General features: G+C 26.8%; 1 protein-coding gene across 4 annotated transcripts in view; it reads left to right on the top strand.

Annotated features, from left to right (window-relative positions):
- Positions 1-10,282, top strand: part of LOC117167933 (ral guanine nucleotide dissociation stimulator) — a 114,357-nt gene extending 104,075 nt beyond the window's left edge. For all 4 annotated transcript variants that reach the window (XM_033353185.1, XM_033353186.1, XM_033353184.1 and 1 more), the window contains 2 exons: positions 3,053-3,373; positions 8,926-10,282. In XM_033353185.1, the coding sequence (XP_033209076.1) occupies positions 3,053-3,373; positions 8,926-9,606 (1,002 nt within the window). In that variant the 3' untranslated portion in view covers positions 9,607-10,282. The remainder of the gene's footprint in view (positions 1-3,052; positions 3,374-8,925) is intronic.
- Positions 10,283-12,555: the final 2,273 nt, after the last annotated feature.

Consider the following 12,555-nt stretch of genomic DNA (forward strand, 5'->3'; position numbering starts at 1 on the left):
TCCTACCATCTCTTCCCCCGATTTCCCTCTCAAACTCCCCCTACCATCTCTTAAATTGCTTCCCCTGCATCATATCACTTCCTCCTTCTCTCTTATCTCTGATTTCCCTACTTCCACTTCCCTCACTTTTCGTTCCCTCACTTTCCCTACGTCACCTTTTTCTCTTTTCACTACCCTCACGCTTCCCATCCTCGGTCATCACGACTCATACTTCCCCTAACCTTTCATTTATTCCCTTCCGCCCCTCTATTCCTCTCCTACATTCTCCTGCCCCCTCCCTCTCCAATCCATTAATATCCTCACTCGGTCACACTGATGATTCTACTACCTTAATTTTCCTACCATTTTCTCCCTAGGCTCCCCTCTCCTACTGAATTACCTTCTATAATTCCTTCTCTTATATTCTCCGCTACCTTCCCTCTGTTTATACTATCCCTACCTCACATTACTTTTCTTCCGTAATACCCTCTCCACAATTACATTCTTCCTCTAATCCCCCGTCTCCATCCACTCCTTTTTCACTTCCCCTACCATCTCCCTGCTTCTTCTCCCATGCTTCCCTCTCCTACTCCCTTATCTCCCATCACTTCACCCTCCTCTCTCTCCCTTCCTTCTTCTTCTTTCCGTTACCTAACTTCTCCACGCTTACTCTAACCCTCTCATTACGCTCCCTACTTCCCCTTTTCCACTTTTTTAACATTCTTTGAATATTAAATATTTTAAATAACATAATTTTTTTAATTGGTCAACTATAAATATAAATTAATTCATTTATTTCTAAATTGAACTGTAGTTCGAGCATTAACAATTGAACAATAATTAATTTTTAAATTATTTTTTTTTCAGGCAAAAATTAATTTAAAAAATTTTTAAGTTGTTTTCCATCTTATCTAAGAAAAGGTTAAGAATTTTCTGCTATTTGAAGAGTTTACTTGTTCGATAGGTTTATTTCTATTTTCGAGTTGAGTATAAGAGATATCTATACTGATTGATGATAACTATCCCTGATGATAATTCAGATTCCTTTAAATAATTAGTTTTACATGATGATTCTGAATCTTTTTAAAACTAAAATATTTACACAGTTCAACGTTAAAACGTATATTATAAACTATTACGATTTTTAAATAATTTTAAATTCATAGATTCATAATTAAAGGTTTTTATCAAATTCAAAATCCTATTTAAATATTTTTTCTGTCTAAACTATTCCATTTTTTAACAATTATAAATCAAATAATTAGAAACTAAATAATTTGAAATTTAATTGCTTAAAATAAAAAGGCCTAAATGTTATATTTTACAAATTTTTAATTTTTAAGTGAAATTGTTCAATTTTGATAAATAAATACTAGTTGAACAATTTTTAATCAACACAAAACCATAAAAGCTTTATTAGATATTTAGAACTTCTGACAAAATTGAAACCTAATATAAAACTTGAAAATATTTTCAAATATTTTCAAAAACAATCTAAAAGTTTAAAAACTTCTTTTAAATAATTTAAAATTCCAAAAGATTAAAAAAATTTTAAACAATGTATTTTTTTAAGGATTTATAAATAAAATTTTGAAGCTTCTTAAGGATTTTGAAAGGTATGAAGATAAAAAAATTCTTTTTTGTAAGATTTTTAAGTAAATATTTAAAAATATTTCAAAACAGAAACAAATGCTGATGTATAAACGAAAGGTGGCCGTACAGAACTACTTAACTTTTTCATCGAAAATGTGTTTATTGCATAAAATTCTTAAAAACATAAATACACATTTTGGTAAAAGCATTGTTTTTCGTAATCTTATTTTTGGTACAATAATTTTTAAAAAAATAGCAATAAAATTTTAGTTAAAGCTTAGTTAAAATTTTAACAAAGTAATTTTTGTAAACCTTTTAGAATTTATATATTTTAAAATTATTATCTTTCAATGAAAAAAAAAAACAATTTTTATTAACTTTTTCGTATTTTCAGCAAAAAAATGCCTATCAGACTATGATATTTTCTTCGATTTTGATTTTATCGAAACAGGGTAATTTTTTTGGATCCAAAATTTTTTTATTCTTGCATGACATCCTAATACCTCCAATGTAAAAATTTATTTCCCCAGAAAATAGAATATTGGATTTTTGATCATTATCCAAAGCAGATTTCGAAAACTCATGAAATTTTCATCATAAACTGTCCCATCTTGTTTCTCGGAATTTTAAATAAAAATTGCCTTTTTTATCGTCATCCAATCCCGAGGATTCTCGAATTTTAGGTTAATACAATTTTAAAATTGTCAACCACCACATCTGTTTTCTTGAACCTGAATAACATTTTTCATTCAAACTTTTTTTACTTCAATTCAGCAACACTTCAACTTGGAAGTGGACTTTTCTTCCAGCTTTAGATGGTGATTTCCATTTTACAGAATGTTTTCTTGCTCCCCTGAAAAATTCCCATTTTGTTGTTTCTCTAGTTCTGTACTACAACCCTTCAAATAACAATTAAATAATTATAATTTTTTAAAAACTTAGAAAAAAAGTTTGCTTCTAATTTAAAAAGTATTTGGTTAAAAAAAGTGTAATCGTTCAACTTTTAATTTTTTAAACTTATAATTGCGTTAAATGATACAGTCTGGAAAATTTACGAATTAGTTGATTTATTTTTAAATTTAGAGAATTGAAAATAAAAGCGTAGGTTTATATTATTTAACCAGAAATTCTATAACTATATAATTTATAACATTTTAAATTTGCAAATTTAAAGCTTCAAGCGTCTATTGAAAAAATTTAAAACAGTTCACCTTTGAGTGTTTTAATTTGCAGTTCATTCTTTATGACTTCAAATAAAAAAAAATGTTACCTTTAAAACTTCAATTGTTGAAATTTCAAAAATCGTGGAAAATAGTTTTTAACCGAAAAAAGACCGGGAATTTTTTCTTCGATTAAAACGATCACTCTGGTTGCTTTTCGACCCTGCGAAATCCTAGAAATTAATACTGTAAAGTTCTCGATGGTCATTAAATATTTGTGAGTTCTTAGATTTTAATCGATTGATTTTTATTTGTTTCAGAATATTAGTTACGGCACAATTCCTTACCTAGGGACCTTTCTGACTGATTTAACGATGATAGACACAGCGATTCCCGACACGATAGCCGAAGGACTCATCAACTTTGACAAAAGAAGAAAAGAATTTGAAGTCCTCGCGAGAATCAGACTTCTGCAGGGAGCAGCAAATGCCTATAATTTCCCGACAGACCCCATCTTCGACAGATGGTTTCATTCCATTGCTGTGCTCGATGATCGGGAGGCATACAAACTCAGTTGCCAAATTGAAACCCCTCCTCCAGGACACACATTGAACATCAACAATAAAGTCAAGAAGAAACCGGTACGTCCTATTTTTCTTTTTTAATTCATGTAAGGCTTAATTCCGGTCCTCACAACTCGGTCCGAATTCCATTTCATCGCACAAACTACACAATTTTCTGTAATATATAAATAATAAAATCTGTACAAGCTCTTAAAGATCATTTTGAAGTAGTATTTTGTTACGACAAGCTAACAGTTGTTTAAAATAAAAAAAATAAATGATACCCATTTTTGTAATTTTATTCATTCAACGTTGTGAATCGCTTTATATGTAATTTAAACATTAAAGAAAAAAGTAAATTGAAATTAAAATTTTAACAGATTAAAAATTTCAGAAAATACAATAGGTGTAAAAACTGAATATTTAAAAAGGAAAATTTAAATATTTAAAGGCATCATTTCAAGATAATACCGTCTTATGTCCGTAAATTAACGCAAACTTTAAGATTAAAAAAAAAAAGATTAGCTAGGTATATAATTGGAATGGGTTCAATATTCAACCCTAAAATAGACGAATTTTCAACAGAATGAAAATATTTTTGAATAAAGTTTCTTAAATATACTACATAATAATTAAATTTGCAACCAAAAAGCTACACTTTTAACCCAAAAATATAAATTTCTGTCCAAGAGAGATGAATTGTTATCAGAAGAGTTGAATTTTCACACCATAAAAATTGGTTAGTGAGAACATATAAAAATATTGAACCAAATTGTTGAATTCTCCTCAACAAAATTTTATTGTCGGCCAAGAAAGATTTTTTGATCAAGAAGGAAACAACATTTCAAACAAATTCTTCAATTTTCTGCAAAAAAATAAAATTTTTAAGGCGAAAATATGAATTTTTAACCAATCATTGAATAATCTACCAAAATATTTGAATTTTAAACCAAAATATACGAATTTTCAACCAAATAGTGTGATTTTTTGATAACATTGTTATATTTTTTCAAAATAATTTAAATTTTAACTAAGAATTTGCACTTTTAACAAAAAAAAAAGATTAATTTCTTTTTCAAAAGAGATGATTTTTTCTCAAAAAAGTTAAATTTACAACCAAAAAAAATTTTCTAGTAAAAAATTGTTAAAAGTTGGAAACGAATTTTCGAATACTCACTCAAAAAGTTGAATTTTTGACAAAAAAAATTAATTAGTCAAAAATGAAACAAGACTTCAATCTAATTGTTGACTTTTCTACAAAACACTTAAATTTCCAGACGAAAAAATATGAATTTTTAACCAATGGTGTAATAATCTACCAAAGTAGTTGCATTTCAACCCAAATAGACAAGTTTTTAACAAAGCCGTTGAATTTTCAATCAAAAGTATAACTTTTTAATAAAATTCGTAAATTTACTTCAGAAAAATTTAATTTATAACTGAAAAGTTGCACTTTAAATGGAAAAAAATCACCTGTTTCCTTATTTTTACGGTTGCCCATATTAATTTTGTTAACGAATTTTGACCCACAAAGTTTTTTTCATACAAAATTTTAATTTTGAGCGAAGAAGTGCAAAATACATCTGAAAGTGTTCAAATCTCAACACGAATAAAATTTTTAATTTAAAAAGATATGCAAGGAACGTATTTTATTTATAAAACTTAACTGAAAAAATGTTTGACCTAATATAGTCTGTTTAGAATTAAATGACTTCAAGAATTCGGAAGCTTTCAAAATTTATTTATTCCAAATAAAATCTGTACGTGTAAACAAATAATCTTTTTTCAATCTCTTAAAGATCATTTTTAAGTAGTATTTTTTTTACGACAAGCTAGCAGTTGTTTAAAATAAAAAAAATTATTAACATTTTTGTAATTTTATTCAATCAACATTGTAAATCGCTTTATATGTAATTTAAACATTAAAAAAAATTAAATTGATATTTAATTTTTAACAGATTTCAGAAAGGTGTAAAAACTAAATATTTAAAAAGGAAAACTTTAACATTTTACGGCATGATTTCAAGGTAATAATGTCCTATGTCCGTAAATCAACACAAATTTAAAGATTAATAAAAAAAGATTAGCTGGACATATAATTGGAATGGGATGGATTTTTCAATTTTTTTTACAATGTCAATTCTAATTGAAAAGATTTCAAACAGAAAAGGTTCTAAATATGAAAAACTGTCTACAAAAAAAATAGGTCTTAGAAACGATTGCTACTTGAAAGTTATTTGAAATAAAAAAATAAAAAGTTGTTTGTTGAAAAATGTTATTTTTTAACCAACATTTTTTTCCTCTATACTTTATACCAATTTTTAAGAATGATATGATTTTAAAAAATGATACTTTTTTGCCTCGGAAAAAAGATTCTCTATAACTTAATACCGTCTGATTTTTGAAAATAAATTAGTTCACGCCCGAATTCGTTAAATAATTTTTCGAAATTCAAATTTTATGATCAAATGCCTACAATTGATAATCATTTCAAAGATTGGATTATGTCAAGCATCATTTAATACATTTTAAAAATAATTTTAACGGGGTTATTTAAAGTATAAAAGATGTCAACCAAGATATTTTGAATATTTGAAAAGAATTCAATTTATGAAAGTAAAAATAAAAAATAAGTCCATCTTGAAAAACCTTTAAATATAGAGTAATAATAAAAAGTGAATGGAATTCTATTTTCAACAATTAATTTAGCAAAACTTTGGATTTAAAAAAGAATTATTTGAAACAGCGAATTCATATTGTGAAAAAATTGTGATTAAGTCCATTATCAAACTTTAATTGGCAAATAACAATTTTTTATACTTAAATTCAACGTATATCCGTGGAATCAAATATATTTCAGAAACATTTTAATTTCCGACTACAGATTCATTAATTAGATAAATCAAACTTGTTAAACATGTAAATACTGTTTAAAATTCAAAAAGATTTTTCAATATTTCTCATATTATTATAATATTATTCTTAATATTATATTAATCATAATTTTCGACTAAAGATTAATTACGTTAATAAGTCAAACTAGTAAAACATGTAAAAACTTTTAAAAATTTTATAAATATTTTTAAATATTTCTGTTATAATATATAATTTTACGATACTTGTAAATTTAATTTTTATAATTTAATATTTTAAATAGAAAGTATAGTAATAATGTATAAATTAATCTCCTGATTTCATTTGTAAACAAGAAATTGCAAATGTATATCATATTATCATCACACTTACTTAAATTGGGCAATACAAATTTTTTTCCCCGTTCAAATTTCTAACCATGAAATCAAATTAATTTAAAAAAATGTATTTCCTAATAATGTATATTTTTCAAAAAATATTATTTTTGTCAGTAAATTCGACCAATTTTGCAGTTCATAACATATTGCATTTCTACTGCGGATAGGGGTTGAATCGTAATATAATTTCTATACATTTTAATATTCTTTTTAAAAACACCAAAATTAATGTTTCTCCGACCACGGATAGTGGACAAAACTTAAATTAAATGATCGCAAATTATCAATGTAATAATTTTTGCAAAATTTACCAAATTTAATAACAAACACAATATTTTACGAAGAATATGCATTATAATGGAATTTAGGTCAGTTGAACTAACTAAAATGTATAAGGCAGGACAGAGAAGCCAGTCCGGGACGAAACATAAAAAATGTAATTTTTATTTTATTGACAAAAAAAATATTTTTTAAGTAATTCCAGAAGAAAAATAAATACTATCTACTCTAAAGCAAATTTAAAAATCTTTTTTACAATTATGATACTTTGATCAATTAAAAAACCGAGGTGACCACTGGACCGGAAAGCTGGGAAATGACCGTGCATTTATTTTTTTACTGGAATATTACAAATTTTTAGAAAAAAATCTGTCCACGTTTGATTTCAACAGTTTTCTAAATAATCAGTTCATTTTTCATTTGTTTTAATTATGGTATCATTCATTTTACAATGCGTAATTCGAAAATTTGTCACTTATAAAATTTCCATTGTGGTTTTTAACTTTTAAGCGTACCTTTTTCATTTCAAGAATTTTAAAATGCAGTTTTAAAGACTTACAAAATTAGAAATTAATAGCGTTTGGAATCGGCAATTTTGGATTTAAAAAAAACCTTTTTATTTGGTAATTGTGAGTGTAAATTATAATGATTTTTAAAATTGAACTATACATTAAATTTTAACAAGTGAATAATAATTGATTTTACAAGACGATTAATATTTGAAATTTTGTAATTAAGAAAAAATAACAATTATTTCCTAATGCTTAGAAATATTTTATTGTTTAGGTAAAATCAGTAATTATAAATTAAATCTTCAAAACTAAACTTTGAGCATTACAATTTTAATTATTTCATTTAAAAAAATTTAATTCACAAGTAAAATATTTGAATTTTTATGGATTTAGGGATATTAAATATTTTTTAAAAAATCGAGTATTATAATTTACAATCACGTACAAGCACGTCCAAGCACGAACAATCAATCTCAAAAGTTGCCTATTTTGAAAATTATTGATAAAATCAACAAAAAAAGATCTATTATTAATTTCTGCAAATCTCGATGGAGACTTCTACCTCACTTCAGAAAAAAATAATTCAGGTTAAAATTGTTTATTTAAAAGTAGTAATTTTAAGGTTTAGTTTTTCCTTTCTCTTCAGGGAAAAGTAAAATTTTTTATTTAATCCTAATGATCAAGGCCTTATTTTATTCTTTGAAGTATTCTCTACAATTTTATTTGGGTGGTGTTAATTAAAATTGAAAGTATGATTGTTTGTAATAATAGTAATAACTGTATGATTTCAAAATTAATTTTTTTAAATAAAATCAACCCAAATAGAAATGTAGAGAATCCTTCGAAGCAAAAAATGAGACCTTGATCATTAGGATTTAATAAAAATTGTAACTTTTCCTTAAAAAGAAAGGAAAAACTAAACATTTTTATAACTGCTGTTAAATAAACAATTTTATTACTGCATCATTTTTTTCTGAATTGTGTTCAGAAGCTTCCATCAAGATTTACAGAAATGAATAGTAGATCTATTTTTGTCGATTTCATAAATCATTTTAAAGATAGGCAACTGTTCTGGCTGTTGGTGCCGAATTTCGATGCAAATATCCCACGACCGAATTTCAAACAAAAGATAGATTATTGCAGATTAAAAAAAAAAATTAGAAGCTTTTTACGAATTATGAAAGTTTTCAAAAAGAATAAAAAATGTTTTTATTATTGCATATTTTTAATTTTGCAGGATTTGTGAAAAATTGTATAATGAATTCGAATCATTTCAAATGTTTAGAAGATGTTAGAAGATTAGATGTTTTAGAAGTTCTGAATAAATTTCGAAAATAATTCAAAATTTAAGGTCTTTCAAACTATTTAAAATGGAAATAATTTAGCTTGTAATTTATGAAGTGTTCAGTTTATAACAACAATATAATCGTTCAATTTTAACTATTTCTAGCTTAGAATTTTGTTAAAATGATTTGCAGCTCAGTTTTTATTACTACAGATAAAAAAATGTTTAGTTTTAAAGTTCGAGTTTTAAATCGGCCACCCTGCATCTACAAAAAAATCTGCAAATTGATGATTCTTATTCCAGAATCATCAGGGCCACCGTAAAAACGACTCGATAGCCTCAACTTCGAGTTCCAGCAGTTCCCAGTTCTACTGTGACCTGGATTCTTTGCCCAGTTCTCCGCACAATTCCCTGGACCGGAGAACCTCGCCATCTCAGATGTCCAGTTCATCTTCCAGTTCATCTCTTCCATCTCTGGACGTTTCCCTAAGTTCCGGAGGAGGAGGAGGAGGAGGAGGAGGAGGAGGAGGAGGAGGAGGCGCTTCCTCTGGTCACAATTCCCGTCTAGCACCTCAAGTTGCCGTCACAGCCAATGGCAGTAGTCCCAGCCACCCTGGACTTCCAAGTCCAAGTCATTCGCACAAAAGTTCTCCCGATTTTTATATAATTAAAGTAACGATGGAGAGCGACAACGTCGAAACAGACGGCGTGGTTCTTTACAAATCGATCATGCTCTCAAACAATGAGAGGACCCCTCAAGTAATTCGCAACGCGATGCTTAAACTGGGAATTGAGGGCAGTCCAGATCAGTACACTTTGGCTCAAGTGTTGCCGGATCGGGAAATGGTTCTGCCCAATTCAGCAAATGTTTATTATGCCGTCAACACTGCGCACAATTTGAATTTCATCCTTCGACCCAGGCGAGATGTGAACGACGGGGCCACGGACAGTCCGAAAAACAAAACGCCTAATCACAAACGGTAGTCTTAGTTAATTATTTACGCATTTACGAAAGAGCAGCGGCTGCTCAGAGACTGTAAGAATTCTCGAAATGACTTTTAAAGATCTGTTTGAGAAAACCTGTATTATTTTTTTCTTTTCTTCACAGGGAAAAGACGTACTCTGCCAGAAATTTTATTATGCCTTTTACGAATCGATCGTTGACTAGATTAGGGGAGATTCGCGGCTTTCTCATATCATGATAAATCGATATTAGTACTGACGATTTAGTTGTTGTTTGTAAATCTAAACGTGTGAGAGGTTTGACGATATAGTACAATTGCAGCGGATGAATCTCCTTGTATATTTATATTTTTTTAGTGCAATCAAGTCCGGATTACTGTTGTATTTCGTGAGAAATGTTCAGCGACTTGAACGGAGACGTTAAATATTAAACCAATGAATTAAGGCCCATTCAGGTGTGAGTGGGTGGGCTCTCCATTGTGGAGAGGGGTTTATTGTTCAGTAATTAAGAATGCTCCACGTATGACCCGTTAAACTTTTCAAGAATTCGAATAATTTCCAGGTTTATCTGATTAGACATAGAGCCTGCAGAAAAATTCATTCGGATAAACTTTAGGTCGTTTTTAACTTCTCTTTTTCTTATTTAAAGTAATTTGACGTTGTTCAGTTTTTCAGGTCAATATTCAAAACATAAGAAGCAAAAAAAAAACAGTTTTTAATTGTACCAATAACAGGGAAAATAAGGGAATAAATTCTTTTGAATAAAATTTATGTAGGTGCTATATTAAAGTAAATTTGAAATTCTTTAAATTTTTTTAGTTTCCAGTAAAAATATTGAACTTTCAACAAAATAGATGTATTTTTTAAACAAATGGTTTAATTTTGAACTAAAAAGATGGATTTTAAAGAAAGAAGATCTATTTTCTACCAAAAAAGTCCACTTTTTAACAAACTACATAAACTTTGAATTAAAAAAGATGATTTTGCAACCGAAAATCGAATACTTAAATTTCCAGTCGAAAAATTTAATTTCTATTAAAAAAGAACAAATTTTCCACAAATTAGTCAGATTCTCAACCAAAAGAGATGAAATTTTTGCCGAGAACATGCATTAAAAAAAACACTAAATTTAAACTTAAAAATACCAATTTTGTACCAGCACTGCAATAGTTAAATTTTCAGTTGAAAAATTTAATTTTAAACCAAAAAAAAAACCAAACGAATTTTCAGTAAAGTAGTTCAATTTTTAGCCAAAGAGATGAATCTTCCAAAAAAGAGAGTTTATAACAAATTCGTCGAATTTTCAAAATAAATAATATAAATTTTCAACAAAAAACTAGAGTAGTTACATTTTTAAAGAAAAAAATCAATTCTATGTAGAACATGTAACAATTAATAGTTTTGGAAAAAAATATTTCAATTTTAAATTTTAAAAAAGTTGAATTAAACCAAAAGAGACGAATTTTCTACGCTATTGTTGAATCCTTAATCAAAACTGTTTAATTTTAAATCAAGCAGTTGCCTTTTTAAACAAAACAGATGAAATTTCGACTAAAAAATGGTTAATTTTCAACCAAGAAAGATTTGTTGGCCAAGAAGGAAACAAAATTTCTACGAAATTAATGTATTTTCTATAAACATTTAAATTTTATACACGGAAATATAAATTTTTAACAAAAAGTTGAATAATTTACCAAGATGGTTGAATTCTCAACCCCAAAATAGACGAATTTACAACAAAACCATTGAATTTTCTGTAGAACGAAAATATTTTTAAATAAATTTTCTTAAATATGCTTCATAATAATTATATTTGCAAGACAAAAGCTGTACTTTTGACCCAAAAAGATCAATTTCTGTCCAAAATAGATACATTTTTCATCAAAAGAGTTGAATTTTCACACCATAAAAATTTTGTAGTGAGAAAATATAAAAATATTGAACCAAATTGTTGAATTTTCATCAACAATTTTTATTATCGGCCAAAGAAGATTTTTTGACTAAGAAGAAAACAAATTTTCAAACAAATTGTTAAATTTTCTACAAAAAATTTAACTTGTTAAGGTGAAAATATGAAGTTTTAAACAATGGTTGAATAATCTACCAAAATATTTGAATTTTTAACCAAAATCTAAGTTTTTTTTCAACAAAAACGTTGAATTTTCAACCAAACATTGCAAATTTTTAATAAAATGGTTAAATTTGTTTCAAAATAATTTTATTTTTAACTAAGAGGTTGCACTTTTTATATAAAAAAAAAGATTAATGTCTTTTTCAAAAGTGATGATTTTTTCTCAAAAAAGTTAAATTTGCAACCAGAAAAGTTTTTCTAGTAACAAATTTTAAAAAATTTCAAACAAATTGTTCAATTTACTACAAAAAATTCAAATTGTTAAGGCGAAAGTATGCATTTTTTACCAATAGTTAAATAATCTACCAAAATATTTGAATTTTTAACCAAAATACACTAATTTTCCAAAAAAACCGTTGATTTTTCAACTAAACAGTATACATTTTTAATAAAATTGTTTTAAAATAATTAAATTTTTAACTAAAAAGTTCCAGTTTTAATAAAAAAAGAATAATTTCTTGTTCAAAATAGATGAATTTTTTGCTCAAAAATGTTAAATTTGCAACCAAGAAAAATTTTCTAGTAAAAACTTTTAAAAAATTGTAAACGAATTTTTAAATTCTCATTCAAAAAGTTGAATTTCTGACCAAAAAAAATTAATTAGTCAGAAAGGACATAAAACTGTAATCTAATTTTTAACTTTACTATAAAACACTTAAATTTTCAGACGAAAAAATATGCATTTTTAACCAATGGTTTAATAGTCTATCAAAGTAGTTGAATTTTCAACCAGAATGGACAAGCTTTTAAGAAAGCCGTTGAATTTTCAATCAAAATGTGTAACTTATTAATAAAATTGATAAGTTTGCTTCAAAACACTTTAAACAGAAAAAATTACA

Source organism: Belonocnema kinseyi, chromosome 2 (genome assembly GCF_010883055.1).
Source record: "Belonocnema kinseyi isolate 2016_QV_RU_SX_M_011 chromosome 2, B_treatae_v1, whole genome shotgun sequence".
NCBI classification, from domain to species: Eukaryota; Metazoa; Arthropoda; class Insecta; order Hymenoptera; family Cynipidae; genus Belonocnema; species Belonocnema kinseyi.